Source organism: Scyliorhinus canicula, chromosome 11 (genome assembly GCF_902713615.1).
Source record: "Scyliorhinus canicula chromosome 11, sScyCan1.1, whole genome shotgun sequence".
Classification (NCBI taxonomy): Eukaryota; Metazoa; Chordata; class Chondrichthyes; order Carcharhiniformes; family Scyliorhinidae; genus Scyliorhinus; species Scyliorhinus canicula.
In genome coordinates, this window is record NC_052156.1 from 42,934,054 (window position 1) to 42,961,192 (window position 27,139).

General features: G+C 40.8%; 2 protein-coding genes across 7 annotated transcripts in view; one reads left to right on the forward strand and one right to left on the reverse strand.

Moving 5' to 3' along the window:
- pxk (PX domain containing serine/threonine kinase) overlaps positions 1-11,020 on the forward strand; it is a 93,566-nt gene extending 82,546 nt beyond the window's left edge. For 4 of the 6 annotated variants that reach the window (XM_038810512.1, XM_038810506.1, XM_038810507.1 and 1 more), the window contains one exon: positions 10,262-11,020. In XM_038810512.1, the coding sequence (XP_038666440.1) occupies positions 10,262-10,449 (188 nt within the window). In that variant the 3' untranslated portion in view covers positions 10,450-11,020. Of the gene's footprint in view, positions 1-5,784; positions 5,870-10,261 lie in introns of all 6 variants that reach the window. The other 2 variants (XR_005462221.1, XM_038810509.1) reach the window with 2 other exon arrangements.
- A 1,330-nt stretch (positions 11,021-12,350) lies between these two features.
- pdhb (pyruvate dehydrogenase E1 subunit beta) lies at positions 12,351-26,842 on the reverse strand. Its single transcript, XM_038810513.1, has 10 exons — positions 26,663-26,842; positions 26,517-26,576; positions 23,333-23,440; positions 22,366-22,428; positions 22,249-22,284; positions 21,620-21,905; positions 20,908-21,018; positions 14,766-14,857; positions 13,556-13,697; positions 12,351-13,243 (listed from the first exon to the last, which is right to left on the reverse strand). The coding sequence occupies exons 1-10, from the start codon at positions 26,696-26,698 to the stop codon at positions 13,098-13,100; spliced, it is 1,080 nt and encodes a 359-aa protein (XP_038666441.1). The 5' UTR covers positions 26,699-26,842; the 3' UTR covers positions 12,351-13,097.
- Between the last annotated feature and the right edge of the window lie 297 nt (positions 26,843-27,139).

Consider the following 27,139-nt stretch of genomic DNA (forward strand, 5'->3'; position numbering starts at 1 on the left):
TCAGCTGGGCATTGCTGAGCCGCTGCAGAGCATTATGGACACCGACCGGGAGGAGGGGATACTGGGTGCCAACCCAGACCCGTCCCATGGAGTGGCATCGGTGGCCACCAGCTTCCCCGAGTTCCACCCCTCTGATAAGGCTGCACCATCGGAGAGTGAGGGATTGTATAACACATTAAACACCTTTCTGCACAACCATTATTATGCCTCTGCCACAATCTTTCACAATGCGAGCTGACCGCCGAACATTTGGCCCATCTCGCCAAGTATCTCCCCTCCCCGTGGCATCGACCCACCCTCCGACATGTCCTCGGAGCTGTGTCCCAGCCCCTGTGTGTTCGGATGTTGGCTGCTGTGTGTGTGGTGTTGCCTCCTGCAGTGTTCAAGCACAGTGTCCAGGCAACACGGTGTGATTGGGATTCTAGGCAATGACTCCCACGTGCTACATGGCCTGCCCACCCACAGGAATCCACTTGAGATGTGTGAAGTTCTCACTTAACTACACTTGCCAATTCCCTATCAGCAATAGCTTTCAGCCGCACAGCCAGAGGCCTCAGCAGTCGATGGGGGTTATGGGTGGTAGGTGGGGCAGACGGGCAGGGACAATGGTTGCACCCAGAATGGGTAAACAATCCAAGGGTTGGCATGGTGGTGCCGTGAGTGGTTGTCCGCCAGTTGCCCACCAGGGCCCTCCCCACCCCCGACTGAGCACTGGGACGGCAATCCCAGCACCCCTGGGCACTTTGCCTGTGAGCAAAGATGGCTGCTCATCTTCTCGGCTGCCCACAGCAGCACTTCTGTCAAATTCACGTTTTTCAAAAGGTGTACTAATCTCTGCCAGCGTGAGCACTTGGAGGTCGCTGAATGAAAGGAGGCTGTTGGATAAGGGGTGGCTCTTGTTAATTGTATGGAAATTGGTCTTAGTGGTGATAATTGGTTTCTCGCCTCGCTATGGTGAGATTCCGATTTTGGCCTACGGGAGCGGGCCAGTTGCATCGCAAACTGTTTGGTGCCTGGCCCCTACCGCTGTTCACCGGCCTCATTTCGCTCGAGCGTGAGTGTAACGAGACCGGAAGACTCCGCCCATTATGTTTGAATCTCTCCGATCAGGTTCTGTCTCTTGCTATTACACTGAAATGGTCCTAATCGAATGATATACTATTTGACTGTGATGCAGTCTAAGATATAATTAAACACCGGTTCTGCAATGGCTCTCCTCCATTGTCATGCTTAGTTGATCTGCCTTTGCTTGGTTTCATTGTTAGCGGCTGCTTATCTCACTTCCATGACTTTTACTTTTAACCTTCTCATTACCTTGCACCGCTCTTTTTCTCATTGGCATGCTCCCCGGCAACATCATCTGAAAACCTGGGTCAGCTTCCATGTACATTCTGACGACACACAGTTTTACCTTTCCACCACCCCTCTTGACCCCTCCACTGCCTCTAAGCTGCAAGATTGCTTGTTTAACATTCAATATTGGATGAGCTGCGACTTTCTCAAATTAAACATTGGGAACACTGGGGCTGTAGTCTTTAGCTCTTGGCGCAAATACAATATTTTTGCCACTGATTCCTCCCCAGCTAATTTTGAACCATGCTTTGCAATCTTTGCATTTTATTCAACCTTGAATACCTCCACCTCTCATTTCTCTATTTAAAATCTGCCTTTTTGACTAAGCTTTTGTCATCCCTGCTCCTCTGGTTTGGCATCACAATTTGTGACTATGCCTTCTTGAAGAACCTTGTGATGTTTTTCTATAATAAAGGACGTGGCTATTGAGAATAGCCCAGGGTGAGTATGTCTCTTCTGTGTCTGTCTTATGACCAAGCTTGATGAGGGAACATATTTTGTGCAGAATATGGTGTGAACACATGCATTATCCCACCATTTCACAAAATATGTTACTGCACAAATCCACCACACATTGCCCCTCTGAAAACACAGTTTATCAATTATTTATTTTTGCTGATACTTTGTTTTCAAGTAACATAGAACATAGAACAGTACAGCACAGAACAGGCCCTTCGGCCCTCGATGTTGTGCCGAGCAATGATCACCCTACTCAAACCCACGTATCCACCCTATACCCGTAACCCAACAACTCTCCCCCCTTAACCTTACTATTAGGACACTACGGGCAATTTAGCATGGCCAATCCACCTAACCAGCACATCTTTGGACTGTGGGAGGAAACCGGAGCACCCGGAGGAAACCCACGCACACACGGGGAGGACGTGCAGACTCCACACAGACAGTGACCCAGCCGGAATCGAACCTGGGACCCTGGAGCTGTGAAGCATTTATGCTAACCACCATGCTACCGTGCTGCCCCCATCTATCAGGAATATAAGGCCTATTTTAATGTCATGTCATGAGAGTTTGTGTTGGTGCTCAAATGGTTAATTTTATCTTTCACTCTCCTATAATACTCGTGTTAAAGCATTGATATAGTCCTTAGGGTTTACTGTAATTTTCAAAGTCATGTTGGAATCACCATAATTGCAATTACTGCAGTTGCATTTTATGACCTTCATTGTTAATGGGAAACGATAAGATTTGGCTTCATGAAACCCTGATGGCATAATTCCTTCAGCAAACCGAATACTTCCGAAAATCTGACCGTAGCAAATTTAAACAATGCATTTGCTTCCTTTTTCCCCCACTTCCATTGATTTTCCTTTCTAGTGGCTCTTTGATCACTTAGGCTTGGCAGAAATCTCTACAAGCAATATTAAAAATGAGAAAACTAAAGTGTTCTATAATTAAATAACCATGCAACTTATTGTTCGTGTTTCTTCAACCTAATTATATTTTACATTAGTTCTGTAATGTGTAAATGGACTATGAATAGAGAATTAGAAATTGATGGAAATTTATATTGGAGAAAGTTGTATTGGAAAAATTAATGGGACTAAATGTTGCCAAGTACCCAGGACCTGATGGCCTACATCCCAGAACATTGAAAGAGGTAGCTATGGTGATGGTGGATGCATTGGCGATCATCTTCCAAAATTCTATAGATTCTGAAATGGTATCTGCAGATTGGAAGTTGACAAATGTCACTGCACTATTTAAAAAGGGAGAGAGAAAAATCAGGGAACTACAGACCTGTTAGCCGTACATCAGTAGTAGGGAAAATGTTTAAACCTATTCTGAAGGATGTGATAAATGGGAACTTGGATAATAATGTTCTTTTTTTTAAATTTAGAGTACCAATTCATTTTTTCCAATAAGGGGCAATTTAGTGTGTTCAATCCACCTACCCTGCACATCTTTGGGTTGTGGGGGCGAAAACCATGCAAGCACAGGGAAAATGTGCAAACTCCACACAGACTGTGACCCAGAGCCAGGATCGAACCTGGGACCTCGGCATCGTGAGGCAGCAGAGCTAACACACTGCGCCACCGTGCTGCCCGGATTATAATGTTCTGATTGGGCATAGTCAACATGGATTTATGAATGGGAAATCCTGTTTGATGGACCTGTTGGGGCTTTTGGGGGGGATGTTAATAACAGAATTGGGCTTTTGATAAGTCCCCCTCAGAAGCTTGGTTTGCAGAATTAAAGCGTATCGGATGGGAGATAAAATACTGGCATGGATTAAAGATTGGTTAACAGGCAGAAAACAAAGAATAGGAATAAAGAGGTTATTCTTGCTTTGGCAGATTGCGACTAGTGGGATACCGTATGGATCAGTCATCGGGCTGTTCACAAAATATATTAATGATTTAAATATGGGGTCCAAATGTAATATTTCCAAGTTTGCGAAGGACACAAAACTAGGCGGGAATGCGTGGTCTGAGGAAGATGGAAAACGGCTTCAAGAAGATTTGGACAGACTTAGTGATTGGGAAAGAACATGTCAGTAGAATATAATGTGGAAAAATGTGAGATTATCCACTTTGGTAGGAGGAATAGATGCGCAGAGTATTTCTTAAATGATAAGAGATTAAAGTTTAGGTGTACCAAAAGATCTGGGTGTCCTCATCAATAAGTCAATGAAGGATAACAGGCAGGTGCAGCAGACATTTGGGAAGGCTGACGGTACGCTAGCCTTTATTGTAAGAGGATTTGAGTACAGGAGATAGTGAAGTCTTACTTCAATTGTATAGAACCTTGGTTAGACTGCACTTGACTACTGTATGCAGTTTTGGTCGTCTTATTGTCATCGAGGTTGTTCCCGGATGGCAGGACTGTCCTACGAAGGGCGATTGGGAAAACTGGGCCTGCGTTCTCTAGAGTTTCGAAGAATGGGCGGCATGGTGGCACAGTGGTTAGATCTGCTGCCTCAGCGCTAAGGACCTGGGTTCGATTATGGCCCTGAGTGACTTTGTTGTGTTTGCACGTTCTTCCGGTTGCCAAAGATATGCAGATTTGGTGGATTGGCCATTATCAATGCGAGGGGTTACGGGGATAGAGCAGCTGAGTGGGACTAGGTAGGGGTGCTCTTTTGGAGGGTCGGTGCAGACTTGATGGGCCGAATGACCTCCTTCAGTAGGGATTCTGTGGAGAGGTGATCTCATTTAAACCTACAAAATACTTAAAGGGGTGAATAGGATAGTTGCAGGGAAGAAGTTTGGGGAAGCTAGAACCACAGGACACAATTTCAAAATAAGGGGCAAACCACTTAGGACCAAGGTGAAGGGAATTTCTATAACTTTTGAGAATTGTGAAGCTTTATAATTTCTATCCCAGAGTGCTGTGGAAGATCAGTCATTGAGTATGTTTAAAATAGGGATTGGCATTTAGAAATCAGTCAATGACGGATAGAGATTTAGGGATAGTGTGGGGGGAGAAAGGCATTGAAGTGGATGGTCTGCTTTGATCATTTTGAATGGCGGAGTAGGTTCAATGGCATGAATTGCCTACTCCTGCCCCTAGGTTCCCATATTTCTATTCTAGTTGATGCAGTTTTTATGTACCCATTGAAATTAAACATAATGAATGGTTGCCGGTAGGCCAAGATGTTCCATATCCAAGCCCACTGTGTTTTGAGGGAAGCATCTTCAATATCCATCATCTCAAACATTTTGGGAGAAAAAGATTGCCAGAAGGATTTTTGCAGGGGGGAGTGAAAGTTTTGCAAATTTAAAGTTCTACATGGAGCATCATAGCACAGAGATACCGGAGCCGATGGGGCTGGGGGAGAGCAGTTTTGTTAGTATGTTCTCCGCTTTTAATCTTGATGCTCTGGAGTTGAGATTATGGTAGTGTTGTGAGGAATTGTATATGACAGCCTATTGCATCATTACGAGAACTTGTGTTTGTTTTTGTGTGTGTGTGGAAATGTTTTGTATGTCCTTTTTCTTCTGGTTTTCTTCATTTCTTTCCTAAAAGTGCTGGGATAAAAACAAAATAGTGGTAATACTCGGCAGGTCTGGTAGTATGTGTGGAGAGAGAAATAAAGTTAACGTTTCAGGTAAAAATAACTTTAATCAGAACAAAAGGTTATCGACCTAAAATGTTAACTCAACTTGCTGAATGTTTCCAATATCCACTATTTTTATTTCAGAATTCCACCATTCATAATGTCTTGCTTCAAATTATGTTGTCTGCCTTTAAGAACACTTAAATGTTTTTAATGTTGTGGTAAAATGTGATAGGAAGAGACATCAGAACTGTATGACATTTCATTTAATAAGTAACTGTGTATCTTTTATCTTTTATCTTTAATGTGTCTATCAGTTGTCTGAAAGTCATGACTTTTATTTTGTACTTTGTCCAGAATGCCTTTTGGTAATGACTTATTGCTTCTTTCTTCCTATGCTGTCTTTGCTGTAGAGCACACACCATTTTGAGCCTGACTTTGGGGTAATGTAGACCACCCTAAAACTTAAGGTTGCAGAAAGAGGTCACAGTCGTCAAGGTGAATCAGTTTGCTCTTAACAATTGCAATCACTTTTGGTGGGGGGAGGAAAAGAATGGGGTGTGTGGGAGTGATTCTTTTCTCAGCAGATAATTTATACAATTGGAATTCCTGGCTATGAGATTCTTTGTATATCTGTTCTATTTTTCCAGTTGATTTTCTTGCCTTTACCCATTCTTTTGAAAGCAATAACCCATGCTCAGATACACTTGCAAGGGTTTCTCAACCTTCCTGAGGCACTTCCTGAGTAGCAGTACTTAGTTTGAGATTACACAGTGAGTACTAACAACAGTAACGTGCAATAATGTGGCAGCTTTAACAGAGAGAATGTCCCAGGATTCATCAGATGTGTAAGTGGAAAAAATGGGTGGTTGCCGATAAAGGATTGGAGTGGTGACCAGAAGATGGGGCTTAAGGAAGTGAGTGGGGTAGAGAAATTAATGGGGACTAGAAAGGGAATTCCATAATGTGATGCCTAGGTGTCTGAAACCATAGTCACCATGCTGTGATGGAGGGTAGGAAACTGCATAGGAGGTTGGATTCAAAGGAACAGTGGATTGGAGAGGTTTGTAGGCCGGGGGTGTAATAGCAAAGATAGGAGAGAGCGAGGCCATGGAAAGATTTAAGCATAAGATTTAAACTTTGTGGGTTAGGAGCCAGATCGAAGAAGGTAGCAAGTAAATCTATGAGCTCCTTGCATTTGGCAGAGGGGACAGGGAAGTGGGAATTTATAAAAGGGTTGGCACTGAAGTGTAACCCAGGGTTAACTTTACATTCCAGCATAATTTTTGAATAGTGTGAGATTTTGACAGGGAATAATGTGGCTTGGTAAAGATTGATGTCCAACCAATCTAAGGGTAGATGGTTGTGTGCCTTGAAATAAGATCAGGACCATACCGGGGGAACATCTGAAATGAGAAGTAAGGATTTTGCTGGGGATTTGGATGGTGAAGTTGGAGAAGTGATTGAGCAAACCAAAAACTGCTGTAGTATTGTATCGAATAGAAGGCCAAAAGCAGTTGACGGTTAAGTGAATTGGAGATGAATGTTTTTCAATAGGCAAATCACAAATAATTTTGAAATCGAGTGGGAGACGTGAATAGTGAAGGATATAAGGAAGTGATCTGATGTGGCCTTGTTGATCAAGATCACGGGAATTGACAGAACATAACTAATCTGAGCTTCAAGGTGGTAGCTGTGACTATGGGTAGAAGTGGAGAGGGCAAGGAGAGCTGAGGTGAAGACAAGTCATCAAAGATTAGTCTATTTTGCAGAATTTAATGGAGGACAGGAAGAATATCTTGAAGAAATTTGAGAATGGGGCAGTAGACAACCAGGATTTTAACGGCACGGTGAGAGGATGAAATAGGGTGAATGATCAAAAAAATATGCGCAATGGCAAGAGCTGACTTGCCACTGCAGCAATTTGGTTTGTTTGATAATGGCTCTTGAATTAACCATGGGTACTCTGTACTCGTGTGGGAAAATTCCTGCAGAGAAGGAAGGCAGAGGAGTAATTAAAAATATGTTTGGGTGGCATTTGAGGGAGGAAAGATAAATGGGGAAAAAAAAGAGAAGGCATGAACTTGGTTCACAACCTGATCTCATTTTCAGCCAACATCCACTTGAGTACTTCCAGTAGTGACTGAATGGTGGCAATTTCTGGCTGGCTCTAGGATCATTGCAACATCCCACATGGCTAATTCAACACAGACCCTACTTCAAATTTGGGACTTTTGTCTACATGGCTGAATGCTACAATGCAGTATATTTACCCACTGATCTATTCTAAGATCCTCTGCAGGTTAGGTGGATTGGCTATGCTAAATTGCCCCTTAGTGTCCAAAAGGTTAACTGGGGTTACTGGATTATGGGGGTAGGGTGGAGGCGTGGGCTTAAGTAGGGTGCTCTTTCCAAGGGCCGATGCAGACTCGATGAGCCAAATAGCCTCCGACTGCAGTGTTAATTCTATGATGATAGGTAAGAATGAGACGTGGTCTGGAAAGACCATCCTGTGACAGCATCCAACTGAGGAGCATTATATTTCCTGTTTTTCTGTATAGTCATTTCTGTTGTTTTTGCTTGAATGCTTCAAACATTGTTTACATAATGGATAATATGTTATCTAAAGAAAATTTACAATATTACTAATTGGATGTTTTATAGCTGTGAACACAGCTTCGAAATCACTGATAGCATAATCGATTATTAGGACTTCTATGAGAATAGACTGGAGTGGATTCTGAAATGTTTATTTCTCTGGGAGTTGAGTTGATAAGAGAGGGCAAGAGAGGTGAAGACAAGTCATCAAAGATTAGTCTATTCTACAAGCTATAGCTGGGATTTTAATAACCTTTATTAGTGTTACAAGTAGGCTTACACTAACACTGCAATGAAGTTACTGTGAAACGCCTCTAGTCGCCACACTATGGTGCCTGTTCGGGTACACAGAGGGAGAAATCAGAATGTCAAAATTACCTAACAGCATGTCTTTCGGGCCGTGTGGGAGGAAACCGGAGCACCCGGAGGAAACGCACGCAGACACAGGGAGAACGTGCAGACTCCACAGAGTGACCCAAGCTGGGAATCGAACCCGGGTCCTTGGCGCTGTGAAGCAATAGTGCTCACCACTATGCTGGCACACTGCCCTCTGGACCTGCGCGGTTGGGGGAGGGACTGTGGCAGCCCAGCCAAAAGTCCACTGACTTTCGGCATGACCAGATATCCTGTCAGCTAGCAGTGCTGGAAAATCTCACCCTCTGTGTTTAATTATGATCTGTTTGCATCTTTGCTTTCATTATATTTTGCAAATGACTGTTTCTAGTTGAACATTGCGCAAACAGTAATACCACATATCAAAATAAGTGTAAATGTTTCAGTACTATTACTGCAATTAGGATCATTGGTTTTCTGAAATAAATTTATTTTAAATGCCGAGACTAAATTGTAAAAATAGTCAAATATCCCCATGACCTTCGTACTGAGTAGGATGAAATTCATTGATTTAAAAAACTCTTTACAAGTCTATGAAACATTTTGTGAAATGTGTTGGTACAATAGTTTTAACATAAAATAAAGCATTCTCATCAGGTTTTCTCTTGCTTATTAAAATGTTGATACCTAATGGGGTGGGTAAAATTATTTCTAATCTTAAAACTAAAATTATCCTCTTATGTGGGGATAGAGTTTCTTATTTACCTTGTTCAGGCTGTGACCACTAAATCTGTTTTCTTGTATAGCAATGGTGCATGAATGAACACAGTCATGTTTTAGTGTGAAACCTGTTTCAGGCTGTACCATAAGCATTCTTTTATTGGTTACTATGATGGATGTTAGGCACACAAACAGCCATTACTCATATAAAGAACACAGCCTTTGCTGACAAAGATTATACTTTTTCTTCATGTCTGCTTCTGGTTGTATCTGATGCTCCCTTCTGCATAGACCAATTAAAAATTGATTTGTATCACAAAATGGAAAGGGCAGCTATGGGAAACAAAGAACTGCTTTTTGCTTTGTGAATTTTCATCATCATTCAAGTGAGATGCCACCAATAGGGAATTGAACGTTTTCCCACTTTTGCAACCTGTGTATTATTCTGTGGTTCCATATTGCACTGTGCCAATAATTTATCCTAGGCAAAACCTCCGAAGCACAACCAATTGCACTATTTTCATTTCTTGTACTAGCCATATCCATGTCTTCTGACTGAAAATGGTAGTGCAAAAACAGGTGTGGTTTTATACTGTAGACCCATATAAGTTCAAAGAGCAATGTCCTTTAAATGAATTAAAGATCTCCAAGGTAAAAAGTGTAATTGGAATCCTTGTTCAACTCCACTTGTCTGGCTTGCAAACCAAATCCAAGGTCCTCTACTGTAAACTAGAATACCAAACAGTGCCGTCACTGAATGGTATGGAACTTTGTACGATTGTGAATGCCCATCAAGCTTGGCCTTGTCAAATTGCAGTTATAACATGTTATTAAACTTAAAATATAGTTACTTAGTATGCATACTGATAGGTCAGGAGTGGGAGCAGGCAGCAATCCATTTAAAGGCATTGGATTAAAGGGTGTGCAGAAATGCTTTCTGATCAGTTGAACATATTGGAGCTGAGAGTAGTTACTAAGAACATGTGAATATTGAAGTTTGTGAAAATTTTGTCAAATGTAAAACAAAAATACAGAATGCTGGAAGAAAGTTAGTATCAACAAAAAAAAAATCAGCAATACTTCATACAGTTCTGGTGAAGTGACACCTGGCATGTTAACTATTTTTCTTTATAGAGACTGGCTCGTGTATATTTTCAACATTGCATAAGTTGGGAGGGTGCAGGGGAGGAAAGAGAAAGAGATCACTTCATTAAAGTTTTTTTCCTTTCTTACTTGCAGGGGTTTCACCAGTTCCTCTACCACCTGCACCCCCACCTCCAAAGTCAGAGATTGATGTTCCATCACAATCCATTGCTATTGCCAATGGGGCAGGTAGAGGAGCCTTACTCAGCTCAATTCAAAGCTTTAAAAAAGGACATTTGAAGCCTGCACTTACAAATGACTGCAGCACCCCTACAATCAAATAATACAAAATGTTTACTGAACAGTTTTGAATACCAAACATGAAATACTGACGAGTAAAGAAAATTGTACGTCATCTGTGTATTTTTTGTGGAGCTCTTGTACAGGACAATCATTCCTTTTTTTTTTGGAAGCATTTGCTTTTCACAAATCTACCATGTGTTGCAGCCAATGTGTATATATTTACTTGTAGGCATGCTGTGCCCCTCAAGGACATGGCTGATTCTGAAGTAGATTTATTTTCATTTAGCATTTGTCTGTAAACTTACCTGTGGAGCCAATGTTCTGCAATAATTTTATATTTGAGGCAGTACAAAGTGGCAAATGTCTGTTTGCAATAATGTATCTTAAAAGAACTAGATATAGTTTGACCATAATCCCCTAATAATCTTGGAATTCTGAAGAAAGTGCACTTTAAAGATACCATTGTGTTTTACCTTAAGAAACAGCGGTTTCTATGCAGAAGAAATTTCATGTAATATCTGTACAAATTTTCTTGTAAACAATTACTAGATATTGTTTTAATATTTTTATTAAAATAATTGTTCTGTTTACCATTTTGGGTATCTCTGAAAATGCAATCTCAAAATCTTGTGTATCTACTTTAATTTCATTCAGAATGCTGAACAATGCCCAAGAATCACTTATTTACTTTTACTGTGAATGCACGAGATCTACTTATTGTTGCACACATTTATTTCAAGTTTCTATTCCTCCCACCTCAAAGCAAATTGAGGTTTATTCCTCTAGAGTGTCACAGATCTTGATGCAGAGCAAAATGTTTTTTAAAATTCCAATTAAGGGGCAATATAGCATGGCCAATCCATCTACCCTGCACATCTTTGGGTTGTGGGGTGAGACACTGAGAATGGGGAAACTCCACATGGATAGTGACCCGGTGCAGAATAAAAAATAACAATGGGTTTCACCACACCGGGACATCTTAGTAACAATTCTCCAACCTCCCAATTTAAGCCAAGCCTTTTAAAAGTTTCAACGCCCTCTTTTAAATATTCCTCTTTGGAATAAGTCAGACAATTGAAATTTGTAATACGGGCTGAGTATTTTGCTTAAAAACTTGCGTTTATGGTACTGAACTGCTACTGCTCATTTTTTTAAATGTGAAAATACTTCTAATGACTGTAGCCATTGAAATTTTGATAGCCAGAGGTACTCAATGCTAGTATGATCCATATCTGATTTCTGCCCAGTGTCGGAAGCTCTACTAATTAAAATGCACACTAATTTAGTGACACTTCCTATTGAATATTAATAATGGTCACTTGCACTGAATCAATAACTAGGCAACAAAAGTAGATCATGTGATGTAAGACTTCAACTGGAGTACTGCATCAAGCTCTTGGCCCCATACCTGAAGGTATTGGAAAGGACAGAGGAGATTCACAAGAATGATTCCAGAAATAAATTGAGGAAAGCCAGCTGAGAGGTGATGTGCTAGAATTCAAGATTTTGATGGGTAGGGCCAGGGGTAAATAGTGAGAAACAGTTCCCTTTGAAGAGTACACCAAGAACTAGAAGGCACAGATTCAAAAATGGCAAAAGGAAAAAAAGTGATTGTGGAAATATTGTTTCACCCAAAAAGGTGGTTGGAGTCAGAAACAAACATCCCAAGAGAGAGTAGTGGAGGCAGTTTCGATAGAGAGACTCATTGCTATCTGAAAGTGTGCATGGTTATGGGACTACATAGAATGATCTTTCAAAGTGCCAGTTCAGACACAATGTGGGCAAAATAGCCTCCTTCAGCATTGTAAAGATTGTGATTTGAACTATCTTTGTCTCAAGTCAAACTACAAGTCCTTTATGTTTAGGTCCTGCTCTACAGGGCAGCAAGAATTGTCAAGTAGTAGTTGCTAAAAGGCAGGAAGAGTCACTTCCAAGTAGACTTGGGTTTGTTTAAACTTTAATTTCATTCAACTAGTTTCACTGGTTGTACACATAACTAAATCAGCCCACAAACAGGCATAATCTTTCAAAGAATGCCTTAAGGAAAGTTTACTGTAATTGAGACTGGAATACAAAAAAAAACATAGCATGAGGTTAATCTATTTTAAAATAACCAAAATAAAAGTTTATAAATAGTTGAGAGCATTAATGCTGTAACATTTCCATAAAACTCTCAAGTGACCAGTTACAGAAATTTGAATGTTTCAAAACTCAGCAGGACCCATCAACTGAGCATCAAATAATATACAAGTTTTATAACAATCACTTTACTGATGGGCATAATATTGCTTAAATACAAGATGCTGGTTCAGACTGTCTGCATTCCTAGCTAGACCTGCCCATCAAGAATCATGCAGCCGATTTGGAAAGTAACTGAAAGCATGATCTATTTTTTTTTTAAAACATTGAACATGGCATTAAATGAGATATTCTTATTATTTGCAGCACTGAGTCTCCTGATGAGCAGTAATTTACATTAACTATGGTACAAGAGAAATTTCCACTCAAAATAAGCTTTCCCACAGATTATTTTGACCGTAGGACAATTTCCCCAATGTTTATGCTACAAAACATTTTGGATGTTCTGCCCTTCCTGTAGGATGATACAGCAGCTATTAAGCATATATATATACCATCAGTAAAAGGATTTAAATGACGTGGTGTAGGAAAAACAGCAGCAAATGCAATTTTACACATTGAGCACCTTCTTGACTGAAAAAATTACATCTTTAATCTGAGGTACGCAGTTGTCTTCCAAGATCTTCGCATAAGGCATAGGGATATCAGCACCAGTGACACGGACAGCTGGGGCATCTAGGTAGTTAAATGCAGGTCCTGTAAGGAAATCTTATATTTTAGCAAGACTGTAAGCAAGTATTTCATCATATAATTCATTAAATGTTGCAAATTGTCTTCACTAACATTGAAACAATTTCAACGGTCTACAAAAATAAACTTTGCTTGGGTCACACCCTCACAACCCAAAAAGATGTGCAGGGTAAGTTGCATGCTAAATTGCCCCTTAATTGGGAGGGAGGGGGGGGGGAAGAGAAAGAGAAAAATTGGGTACTCTTAAAACTTATTAACGGATGTGAAAAAAGTTAAACAACTAATATCTTGCACATTATTACTTTTCCAGTTGTTTACCTTCCATAATTCTGGCACAGATTTCAGCACCTACTCCAAACTGGGGCCAACCACCCTCAACTGTTACCAGGTGATTGGTCTTCATCACACTAGCTTCAATTGTTTCAATATCCAGGGGTCTGATGGTACGCATATTTATGACCTGAAATAACACGAATTGTGGCACTTATTATCTTCTGAAAATTAGCACCCGAAATTCAAAAGTACTCTTACACAAAGCAACTTGCATCCTTGGGTGAAAAACTCGAGACTCAATGTTCTAAAAAATGGAATTATAGCTATTCAATATAAAATAAATCTGGGCAAGCTGCTGAGGAATAAATTTAATTTAATAATAGGATGCGCTCAATAGCTTGGACAACTGTTTGGTGGAATATTACCAGCCATGAAGCTGACCTGCAAATTTAAATTCAAACTGTACTTAGATGGGAACACTGTTCAAACAAATTTTAATCTGCATTTCCTAAAGTATGTATGCCAGGTCCTGTTGAGTTAATTTATTTAGTCAAACGTCTTGAGTTTTATTGAGATGTTAGCACCTTGATGCAAATTCCTCAAAATATTTGTGAAACCACTTTGAACAATATCTCTTCCCTTTATCATCCTAATTTGGATTTGAATATTTGCAAGCCTCATTTTAATTACTAGTGATACCAGTATAGACACTTGAGGGAGCTGATCATTAATACAGGTAATCATTTGATTAGGATGTTCCAGTTACTTTGTATCTCCACTCTTCACACTGCCACACAATAATTTCCAAGTTAGTTCACCCATCCATCTGCACAACACTAGTTAGTATTTAATTTAGGTCATTTGAAGTAAGCACTTAAAAGAAAAATCAAATCCTTGAAAAGTATTGTACTACGATTATTCCTCCAGATCTGTGACCAGAGTTGAGAGACAGATGTGTCATTTAATAGAATGCCCAAAACATAAATAGACAAAAATATCTTTGAGTATTGTCTCCTAAGGAATGTACAAGAATTGGCTGTGCAGAGGAATTTGTTTTAAAACTAGACTGTTCTTGGCTTTTGATTATTTAATCAACAGAAGAGACTGGAATGTGTACTAAAAAATCAGCTGAAACAAATGTTTAAATGATTATTCAATATTTTAATAATTTACATTCACATTTTATGTTTGCTATAAATACTTCCTTTCATTTCAGTTTTTGTATACTAGTCTTATTTTTCCCCCAGTCACCTACCTCACAATCAATGCCTTCCTTTGCAAGAGCAACAGCTGCATCCAGGCAATGCCCTACACTTTTGGAGTGTGCAACTAAAGTAATATTCATTCCTACAAAAGTAAAATTAACTATGATTATTCTATAAAAACAATATAGATCAAGTTAGTTTCAAAATCAGGTGCAATAAACAGGAGCCAAATAGGTGAGAGAAAGTTGAAGTCTTTGAAACTAAAATTACAAAGCACGAGCTTAGCAATGGATACATGGATTCATCAAAAATTCCGTTGTCATGCCAGTCACATTAATAAGTAGGTAGCAAATAAAAAGCTGCTGAGTTTTATTAAAAATAATTCTAGTGTACTGTTATGTAGTGCACTACTAAAGTTAATTGGAATACCCATCAAGTGGTTTATTTGAATTCATAAACAATTACAGAAAAGGAGACCATGCGTCACTGCATGTTCAAATGGAACCATCATTCCCTGGTGGGAATGAAATCTGTTTCATTTTGGTGGCAAGATTGCATGATGGTGTAAGAGCAGAGGGGAAAAAAAGAATAAAGAGGTATGTATTAACCAATTTTCTCAAAATGCCAATTGACAATTATGTTCAGATGATCTGTTTTGTTGTCTATTTATAGTTACTGCTTGGAAACAGTGCAGAAAATATTGAAGAAGATGGCTTCATGAATATCCCCTAAATTATTCCACTTCTCGATAGTGTACCTACGTTGCACCAATCCCTTTTCCAGCATACTAAAATTAGTGACAAAAGTGAATGTAACATTCTCAAACTAACAATAGCAAGCCACTAAAGAGGGTTATAATAAAAAATATCAACGTCCTAATCTTCTACTTTAGGTGGGATCGTTGGGAGTACCCCAGGATTTCTATAGGAATGGAGTGATACCAGAAATATTCATTTCCTGCATTCACATTTCAAAATAACCCTCTGAAGGCTCATATTGGTAAGCGTTTTTAAAATATGATAAGCACTGAAATCATTCACACAAACGTCAAAATTTATCTGGCTGAAAGTTTCCACTCTTTTTAGCTGTTGTATTTTCTCAAAGCTGCCAGGCATCTGGCATACTCCAGCTCAAATACCATTTGTCCTTTTATAATTATGATAATTTGTTCTTTTGAATTTTCTTCACTGGTTCCTCCTAAACTTCCAATAGTCCATTTAACATAGTTTCCTTTGAGCTCCTTACCATGCGGATATCACGTTGCACAACAAGCTTCAAAAACAATGGAATTCTCCAGCTCTTAAATGGGCTATTTAGTAAATGCAGCATATCAGAATGCCAAATAGCAATTTCTGCTTTCTGCTGAATTAATCTCAATGTGGGTGGCAGGAGAAGCACTATAACAGAGCTCAATGATTCAATGACCATTGCCGGAAAGTAAAATTTCTAAATTCAAGTGAGGACAAGGTCAGGCTCAGCTGTGATACCAGTCAAAAACCCAAGCTCATACATGAAGCCACATAACTCGGCACCAGAAGGCAACCAGCACTTAGTGTAATTCCATCACCCGAATTAACATAAGAAATAGAAGCAGGCCATTCAGCCCCTTGAGCCTGCTCTGCCATTCAATAAGATAATGCTCACAAGTGCAGTGGCATCACAGTGGCTAGCACTGCCGCCGAAACCACCCGAGTTCAATTCCGGCCTTGGGGTCACTGCGTGGATTTGCACGATCTCCCAGTTTCTGCATGGGTTTCCTGTGTGCTCCTGTTTCTTCCCACAGTTCAAAGATGTGCAGGTTAGGTGAATTGGCCTTGATAAATTACCCCTTTCCAGGAATGCACCAATTAGGTTTAAGGGGTTACAGGGATGATGGGGGAAAGTGGACATTGCGAGTGCTCATTCAAAGGATCGGTGCAGACTTGATGGCCAAATGGCTTCCTTCTGACTGTAGGGATTCTATGCTGCTCTTTTTCAATACCATTTTCCTGCACTATCCCCATATCCTTTCATATTTTCAATATGTAGAAATCTATCAATCTCAGTCTTGAATATACTCAATGACTGAACCTCCACAGCCCTCTGGAACATAGAATTCCAAAGAATCCCCATTCCTCCTCATCAGTCCCAAATGGCCTGCCTCTCAATTCTACAGACAATAAACATCCTTCCTGCATTTGCCCCGTCAAGCCCTGTCAGAATTTTGTATGTTTGAATCCAGAGAATAAAGGTCCAGTCTACGTAATATTTCTTCATCGGACAATCGCTCCATCTCAGGATGGTGAACCTTTATTTGTACTCCCCTAAGACAAGTATATCTTTCCTCAGGTAAAAGAGGTGCAGTCTCATCAAGGCTCTATAATTGCAGTAAGACATCTTTACTTTTGTACGTAAAGTCTTGAAATAAAAGGTCAACAGAACATTTACTTTCTTAACTGCTTGCTGTACCTGCATGTTAGCTTTGAGTGACTCACGAACAAGTACACCCAAGTCCCTTTGAACATCAATGCTTCCCAGCCTTCACCACTTAATAACTTATTGTCACAAGTAGGCTTCAAATGAAGTTACCCTGAAAAGCCCCTAGTCGCCACATTCCGGCATGTTTGGGGAGGCCGGTACGGGAATTGAACCCGTACTGCTGGCATTGTTCTGCATTGCAAGCCAGCTATTTAGCCCACCGTGCTAAACCAGCTCCTTATTAAGAAATACTTTGTACTTCTGTACCAAAGAGGATTCACCTCACATTTCTCCACATTGAATTATTCCATCTGCCAAATTTTTGCCCACCTCATTAATCATCTCTAAACCCCCTGAAGCATTTTTGCATCCTGCTCACAACTCACACTTCCATCTATTTTTGTCATCTGCAAACTTGGAAATTACTGGAAGCTACAGATATTAACACACAAGGCCCTGTTTTTTGCAAGCAGAAAACAACATGCACACACATTGCACCAGTTTCAGCCAAACAAAGCAAGTGACAGCCATTTGCTGATTCATTCCTCAGGACAATGCCTTGACCAGATTCAAGCTGCCTGGTTTAAATTGTCAAACTAGCCTTGGCAGTTAACTGCCAGTCACCATTAACTGGTGCATTCTCCATGACAACATCTCTACCAGAATCCACTCTCTTCAAAGTGTTGTTTTCCCCGGACAATGATATTCTTGTGATTATCCTGACGCATGCAGGCTGAAAAGCTTCAACACTCAAATTCTGTACTAACAACTAAAAACTTAGAAATATTACATTTAATCCCCACATCCAAATCATTGATATAGATTGTGAATAGCTGGGGCCCAAACACTAAATTGTTGGAGTCCCCTACTAGTCACAGTATGCCAACCTGAAAATGCCTGATTTATTCCTACTCGTTTTCTATCCATTAATCAGCTCTCACTCTATATCTCTCTCAACCCCACATGCTCTAAATTTTGCTTATTAACCTCTTATGTGGGACCTTCTCAAAACCTCTGAAAATCTAAACATATCATATCCATTGGTTCCTCCTTACCGATTTTGCTAGTTACAATCTCAAAAACTCACAGGTTAAACATTATTTCCCTTTTATAAATTCATATCGACTCTGCTCAATCCTACAATTATTTTTCAAGTATCCTGTTATCACAGCCTTTATTACAGACTCTAGCATTGAAAGATGATCACTAATACATCTGCTATCTCAGCAGCTACCTCTTTCAACATTCTGGGACGTAGATGATCAAGTCGAGGGATTCAGTTACCTTTAAGCTCCATTAATTTCTTTAGTACTATTTTTTTTAAAACTCGTATTAATATCTTGTACTTCCTCATTTACACTAGTCCATTGATTCTCCATTATTTCTGGGAGGTTTCCTCTAAGCAGACAGATTTAGTTGTTTAGTGCCTCTACCATTCCATTGTTTCTCATTATAAATTATCATGTCTCCATTTGTAATGGACCCACATTTGTTTTTGCTCATTTTTAAATTTTTACTCTTCTAGTTTCTTATTTTCTACGGTGTAGTAGATGGCGTTTCTACTTTTTCTAGCGAAGTGATTCACCTCATATTTACCTATCGAAATTCCCTTTTAGGGAGGTTTCCATCTTAGAGACTTTCAGTCATAATCCCACAAGTGCCACCTCTGGCTCCTCAACCAAACACATCGCCAAATGTCAACCTGCAGTTCCTCTCGTACTGAGCAGGATTACTACTGCAACAACACACAAGTTTGCAAATGTTTTTCTTGCATCGTGATCAGTGTTAGTTATACTAACAATTTGGTAACTGCAAATTGTGACATTGGTCAAGTCCAGATCATTCCTCTTGCACCATGGGCACTTACAGAACAGATTGGCTTTAACCTAGTCATTATGTTATGGGAGAGGTGTTTTCAGAACCCCAAAATGTATCATGGGGTTCAACCAACCCCCACCTTTAATGGATTGTTGCTTTTGAAGCACGCGGCTTGTTCCCCAGGTGTAGTATTACAATTATGGACACGTGGTTTTTAAAACAAAACAATGTTTATTCCATGAACTCCCCCATCTTACACTCCTAGGAATCTCTCTCCACACGCCCCCCCCCCCACCCCCCCCCAACCCATCATACATCCTTGCATATACTTTCCACTTCTTTTAATATCAGATTTCTCATCTCCTCTGCTGTGGTAGTTAACCATCCAGCCAGTCCATTCCCATCCTTGCAATCCTCTAATAATTCTCTTCCTACTTTGAGCCTCCTCAAATCTTCCCCTTTATTTCTCCAGCTGGTGTTCATCATTTATTTTTTGCTACTAACAGGAGCCCTATACAAGTTGCACTTGCAAATTGAAAATAGTTGACCAAAATTTTCATTCAATAAGCTTCCTAATATTATAGATGTAATACATTATCACTTGAAGCAAAAATATAAATGGACACCACGCAGAAGTTGAGAAGCCACTCGGAGGAGTTATTATGATCAGAAAAGTAAAACAATACTTCTTTTGTACCATTACTACACAAGTCATAAAAGTAAAACAAGTTACAGTAATTAGCTTATACATCAACATTCAGAATTAACGCGTGGTAAATGTGAATTGATAGATGAACTGTGATCAAAACACACCACAGCACACATGACAGATGTGGCAAGACACATCCCACAGATTTTTCAGGAACCAACCCAGTGTCAGTGACCAGTCACAAATTTTTGTTGAAATGCTAGTCTTCAAGGGATTTCAAACTCGCTTTCAAAGAGTGATCCCTTCAAGTCCCTAGAAAGTCTGGACTGTATCAGTGACTGCACAACTCTGATGGTTCATCTGTTCAGAGTCTGCATTCCGTGTGATTTACAAAGCCGCAGTCACCTCCATTTACCAACACAATTCCAGTTATTTTGCAGGCTGCTAGCTTCACTAAGCTGGCACTGCCCCCAAGGTTTTTTCAACTCAGTCTCTAGGCTGAACTGAACTATAAATGGCTTCTGCTGAACCCTAACCGCCTCCAGCATGGACCCAGGGACCTTTTGCCACCTGCTCAGGTCTTCTCTGAACCTTAACTATTGGGAGCCTGTTAACAGCAGCACCTTTTCAGCATCTAACCTCTTGCCCTGCTGGAGAACATTCACTCTCCCAGGAAACACAGATAAATGGAAACCAGAGAAACTTAAGCTCCACCCAATTCCATGACAAAGCATTCAGTGAACCCTGAAAGGCTGTGTTAGCTCTAACTTCCAAAACCACTTTTTGGACTGCACTTCTTTGCAAGCAGTGTAGACACCTCATCCCCAGCCAAGTCAGCCCATCTGCTGTTTTATGGCTCTTAACTTTCTAGCTGTTAACTCCTTAAGTCAACTTGGGCCCAACCTTTTTAGTGTAATACACCCCAAGCTGCTATTAATTGCATTTATCTCATTTTCTACAGTGAAAGGTTAATTGTCCCAGAAATAATCACCTCCAAAATATAAACATCTACTAAACCATGAAGTCAGAGATGACTGAAGACATGGAGGGAGAATTATTTTGACGGTGGGGAAGAGCGGTATTAAGCCAGAAGCATTTTGAAAGTATATCAGAGTATAGATGTGATGGCTGAAGGAAAGAACAGGATTCTATCCTGCAGCGAGAGAAAGCTTTCATTGTTAGAATACAAACTGATTTAGAATGGAAATATAAAAGCAAGTTTATATTAATGTTAACATTCAAAGAGATGCTTTTTATCAATTTCTTACCTTCTTTTTCTACTTTGGCTTTTCCTATTGGGATTACAAAGTCCTTTGACTGGACTTCCTCAGAGACTTCAAAAGGCACACCATACATCAGTTCATTTTCCAAAACAATAACTGCAGGATTAATGGATATTGTGATTTATTTACATGTACAAAATAAAAAGGTGCACCTTAAACTGTTTTGCAACATGGTTACAGGTTAAAAATCATATTTATCAAATTCCAAAGGGGAGGGGAGCAAGAAATTAAAACAAGTTTGAGAGAAAATCAAATTATAAAGCTACTGGGTCTCTTGGTTGAAAAAAAAATGAAGCACATCCATGAACTACTTACAGGCCTCAAGTGGAGTAAAATAACAGTGACTACTGCTGCGTATTAAGTCAGTATTGATCAGAAAGTGTCCAACCTTGGTCTAATCAACAGGACTGTAGAGGATAACAAATCTAGGTGGGCTCTGACAGGTTAGTTAGTGGAGATCAGATAAAAATTTCTACCCCCATTTTGAATTTCTCTTTTAACATTCAAAATATTTGCATCTAATATTTCCATTTAAAAAAAAGAAATAAAAGGCAATAAATCAGATCGGATAGTGCCATATTAGAAGTAGAGTCTGTTCATTGACCAACAGAATGGCAATTGCAGGTAATTTAATCTATGTCAACAACATATCTGAAAAACTACCTGCTTTTAAAATATATTTTTATTTGAAACTTACCGGGGTTATCATCTCGGATAGCAGATTTCAGCAACCCTTTAGCATCTTCAGCACTCCAAGGACTAAGCACTTTTAGCCCAGGACAGTGGCTATACCATGCTGCGAAGCACTGGGAATGCTGAGCTGCCACGCCAGCTGAAGAACCATTTGGACCTCTGAAGACAATAGGAACAGGAACTGCACCTGCCGACATGTAGCATGTTTTGGCAGCAGAATTTATAACTTGGTCAATGGCTTGCAGTGAGAAATTGAAGGTCATGAATTCACAGATGGGCCTCAAGCCAGCCTAAGAAGTTAGTGAAGAATTATTAAGAATCTGACCTTATTTTCCCACAGTTTTGACATCTACGGAATATGCAATATTTTGAATTTTAAATCTTGTACTCTAACATGCCTGGTAATGTTACAATCTTTTATGTTTACAGCATTATTTTATTGATGATCAATTTATAATTTTTTCCTTTATCATAATGATGAAGCTCTAATAATGTTCTTGCTGTGCGAGAATGAATGCATCTGTTATCATTTTAATGGTAAACAAATCTGTTTAAGAAGAACATTCACTGTTCCATTTAACAATTCCATACACTTGACATAGCAAGTTACACAAAGAAATCCAAAGTACATACCATGGCAGCACCAACTGCAATTCCTGCAAAACCTATCTGAAAGAAAGGCAAAGTGATTTTAACATTTGAAGTTATGAATCACAAATTAAACATGGAGTGTTGCCTAATGAAACATACCTCTGAAATAGGAGTGTCTATGATTCTCTTGTCTCCCCATTTCTTCCACAATCCACGGCTCACCTGCAATAAAACAAAACCATGAATATGTACAGCTAATTTCAATGCTAAAGTTTTGAAGAGCTATGGATTCATCACCCACGGCAACAGGAGAGGATGATGCAGTCGACAGGAGGATATAGACAAGTTGAGTGGGCAAAACGTGGCAGATGGAATATAATGGAGGAAAATGTGAAGTGATGCACTTTGGTTGAGACGAATAAAGGAACCGAATGTTATTTAAATGGAAAAAGGTTGCAGAAATCTGCAGCACAAGAGGGATTTGGGGGTCCTCATGCATAAATCATAAAAAGCTAGCATGCAAGTTCAGCAGATAATTGAGAAGGCAAATGGAATGGAGTATAAAAATAATAAAAGGTCATGCAAAAACTATACAAAGCACTAGTTAGACCGCATTTGGAATACCGTGAACAGGTTTGGTCCCCTTATCTACTGAAAGATATAGTGGCATTGGAGGCAGTCCTGGATATAGAGCGATTTCCTTATGAGGAGAGGTGGAGTAAATTGGGCCTCCACTCATTGGAGTTCAGAAGAATGGGAGATGACCTTATCGAGACTTATAGGATTCACTGGGGACTTGACAAGACTGAATGCTGAGAGATTGTTTCCTTTTGTGGGAAAGTCTATGACCAGAGGGCATAAGGGGCCGCCCATTTAGGACATGAAGAGGAAAAATCTCTCTGCTCAGAGGGTGGTGAAGCAGCAGAATTCTTTTCTGCAGAGGTCTTTAGAGACTCGGACGAAGCGGAGCAAGACAGATTTTTAATCAGTTAAGGGAATCAAGGGTTAAGGCGGGAATGTGGAGTTTGGATTATATCAGATCAGTCATGATCACATTGAATGGCGGAGCAGACTCGAAGAGACGAATGACCTACTTCTGCTCCTATGCCTATGGTCTAGGTCTCACCTTGTATGCACCATCATACTGTGCGACCTCTTCTCCCAGAAGAAACACAGTTTCATCTCTTTCAATCTCTTCGTCCATGGCCTGGGTCAGAGCATCTCGATAGGTCAGCTAGAACGGGATGAAAAATGATTCTTTCTGGTCACAAGAAAGTAGAATTTTGAACTTGTTTAGTCATCAATGGACAGAGTACCCAAGGAGTCTAAAAATACAGCAACACAGGATAGGAAAAGAAAACTGCTTTTCATCTGTCTGGTGTCAGGTCGAGGAAACATATCCCTTGGTACATCTCATATTTGTTCAAATTTTGGATCAAGTACTTAAAAGTGATCGTGCTTTTTAGCTAGCTACTCTTCCCTTTCCATGTTTAGTCCCTCCCACACCTTCCCAAATACAAGTGTTTATTTGAACAGTACATCAAAAATCTGCCTCTCTCATGGGTAAAACAGTTTTATGGAACTTTGCAGACTGAAATACAGACCAACAGCACTGGACAAATGCAAATTCTCTCTTCAGGCTAGAAATGACACAAGAAGATTCATTGTTTTAGATGCTGCCATTAAATCTCTGCATTTTTGAACTCCTGCCCATCCCTGGAAAATTGGAATTGAAAGCAAACAATTGCAAAAAAAAAACATATAGGAAGAGTGCAGGGAAATCAAATTGGCACAGACACCTGGGACAAACTGTCTATATCTATGTGCTAAATCCCACACCAAAAATGCTATTGACTCCGACATGAAGGAGGCTTCGCAAAATTTAGAGTGGCAGTATATACTTCACACCAAGGCAAACTTCTCAATTCGTTATTTTTTAAATAATTATTTTTATAATTAGCAGTTTTTAAAACATGGACTCCACTAACAGTCAACATAAAGTTACTTCGATTACATGAAAAATTGCAACATTACTGGAAGGGAAATGGTTTTAAATTATCCTCAAATGGGAGAATCTACAGCACGGAGACAGGCCCTTCAGCCCAAATTGGTCCATGCCAACCAAAAAGCCCATCTAAGCTAACCCCATTTGCCTGCATTTGGCCCATTCCCCTCTAAACCTTTCCTATCCATGTACCTGTTCAAATGCCTTTTAAATGTTGTCAATGTCCCTGCCTCAACCACTTCCTCCGGCAGCTCATTCAACATACATAAAATGTAAATATGTTAAAATGTTGCTCTTCAGGTTCCCATTAATTCTTTCCCCTCTTAACTTAAACCTATGCCCTCAAGGTGGCACAGTGGTTGGTGCCAAGAACCTGGCTTAAACCACGACCCCGGGTCGCTGTCTGTATGGAGTTTCCACATTCTCCCAGTGTCTGCGTGGGTTTCACCCCCACAACAAAAAGGTGCAGGTTAGGTGGATTGGCCACTCTAAAATTACCCATTAATTGGAAAAAAGTAATTGGGTACTAAATTTAATTTTAAAAAAACAATGCCCCCTACTTCTCGATTCCCCTACTTCTCGATTCCCCAACCCTTGGAAAAAGACTGAGTGCATTCACCCTATCCATGCCTCTCGTGATCTTATACATCTCTATAAGAACCCCCTCAGTTTTCTACGCTCCTTAAAAAAAAAGTCCTAGCCTGTCCAATCTCTCCCTATAATTCAGTCCCTCGAGTCCTGGCAACATCCAACATCCTTGTAAATCTCTTCTGCACTCTCTCCAGTTTAATAACATCTTTCCTACAGCAAAGGGACCAAAACTGAACACAATACTCCAGGTGCAGCCTCACCAATGCCCTACACAACTGCAACATAACTTCCCAACTTCTATACACAATTCCCTGACTGATGAAGGCCAGCATGCCAAAAGCCTTCTTCACTACCCTATCTACCTGTGACTCCACCTTTACAGAACCGTGCTCCCCAAGGTCCTTCCGTTCACCGTGAAAGTCATACCTTGATTTGACTTTCCAAAATGCAGCACCTCACAATTAACATTTGCCATTTCTCAGCCCACTCCCAGCTGATCAAGATACTGCTGCAATTTTTGATAACCTTACTCACTGTCTACCATACCACCTATTTTAGTGTCATCTGCAAACTTACTGATCATGCCTTGTACATTCTCATCCAAATCATTGACAAAGATAACATAGAACATAGAACAGTACAGCACAGAACAGGCCCTTCCGCCCTCGATGTTGTGCCGAGCAATGATCACCCTACTCAAACCCACGTATCCACCCTATACCCGTAACCCAACAACCCCCCCCTTAACCTTACTTTTTAGGACACTACGGGCAATTTAGCATGGCCAATCCACCTAACCCGCACATCTTTGGACTGTGGGAGGAAACCGGAGCACCCAGAGGAAACCCACGCACACATGGGGGAGGACGTGCAGACTCCGCACAGTGACCCAAGCCGGGAATCGAACCTGGGACCCTGGAGCTGTGACGCATTTATGCTAACCACCATGCTACCCCCAACAAACAACAATGGCTACGGGGCTGGTTTAGTACAGGGCTAAATTGCTGGCTTTGAAAGCAGACCAAGGCAGGCCAGCAGCACGGTTCAATTCCCGGACTAGCCTCCCCAAACAGGCGCTAGAATGTGGCAACTAGGGGCTTTTCACAGTAACTTCATTTGAAGCCTACTTGTGACAATAAGCAATTTTCATTTTCACAATGGGCCCAGCACACCACTAGTCACAGGTCTCCAGTCCGACAAGCATCCTTCCACCTTTATCCTCTGCTTACGACCATCAAGCCAATTGTATATCCATTTTGACAGCTGTTATCCACACCGAGTCCTAGAAAAAGACAACCGCTTTCTGATACCTTGCCAAAATAACGTCCTTGGTGATGTTTGCAGACTTCCGCCGACGCCGGTCTCAGACGTGGCTTTTGTGGAGGCCTAGATTATAATTAAAATTCGGTGCAAAAGCTAAAGCAGCAACAAGCCTGCCCGAGAGTTATCGTAGCAGTTATGTGACTACTTTTCCATCAGGACAGAATTGGGTTGCAAAAAGCAGAAGGACAACCACAATACTACAACAAATTGCTTCCGATTCCAATTTTCCGGCGGAGGGCAAGAGTTCCGAATGCCCAGATTGATGGCAGTGTCTGTAAACATGCGAATGTTTATATTGAATAAAGATATCCTACAATTCCTAACTAAAGAGCAGCAGTAGTGGCAGAACCCGCCTGTGGAAAGGCAGTGACCGAAGGTGACCCTGTTTTACCTTGACAGCAGCAGGGACCGTTCGATGGAACTCCCTCCGTGACACCACACCGAAAACATTCTGCATAAACAAAGACAACTCAGAGTTACTGCCCGGACAAAACCCCCGCTGACCGCCGCCCCGAATCAATCCTGTTTCCCTCCTACCTTCCCACCACGGTAAAGATTCCTCCACGCCGCCATTTTCCTTGTGCCCTTCACGAAGACCAGCTAATTACATTTTCTGTCCAATCAGCGGGTTCGACACTAACTCCGTCCATCTCAATTTCTAGCCAATAATCGAGCTCAATATAGAGGCGTTTTTGGAGAGGGTGGGAACATTGTCACCAGACCCCGACCCTGGCTACAAGACCCCGCCCTCTGCCTGCCGGACCCCGCCCCCTGTTCCCCCAAACCCCGCCCACTGCTCACCAGACCCCGCCCACTGCCTGCCAGCCACCGCCCCCAGCAACAGACCGCCCCTGGTCCCCAGACCCCGCCCACTGCCTGCTAGACCCCGCCTCTGGCTACAAGACCCCGCCCCCTGCCTACCGGGCAGCGCCCCTTGGCTACCAGACCCCGTCACTGGCTACCAGGTCCAACCCCGTGGCCTGCCAGACCTCGCCCCCTGGTCACCAGACCCTG

Excerpts from the sequence above, each read along its gene's own strand:
- pdhb (XM_038810513.1), bottom strand. The coding sequence starts at position 26,698 with ATGGCGGCGTGGAGGAATCTTTACCGTGGTGGGAAG. Across the intron at positions 23,441-26,516 it reads CGGTCCCTGCTGCTGTCAAG|CTGACCTATCGAGATGCTCT; the intron begins GTAAAACAGGGT and ends ATCCCGTTCTAG. Across the intron at positions 21,906-22,248 it reads TTGCAGTTGGTGCTGCCATG|GCTGGCTTGAGGCCCATCTG; the intron begins GTATGTACTTTG and ends CTAACTTCTTAG.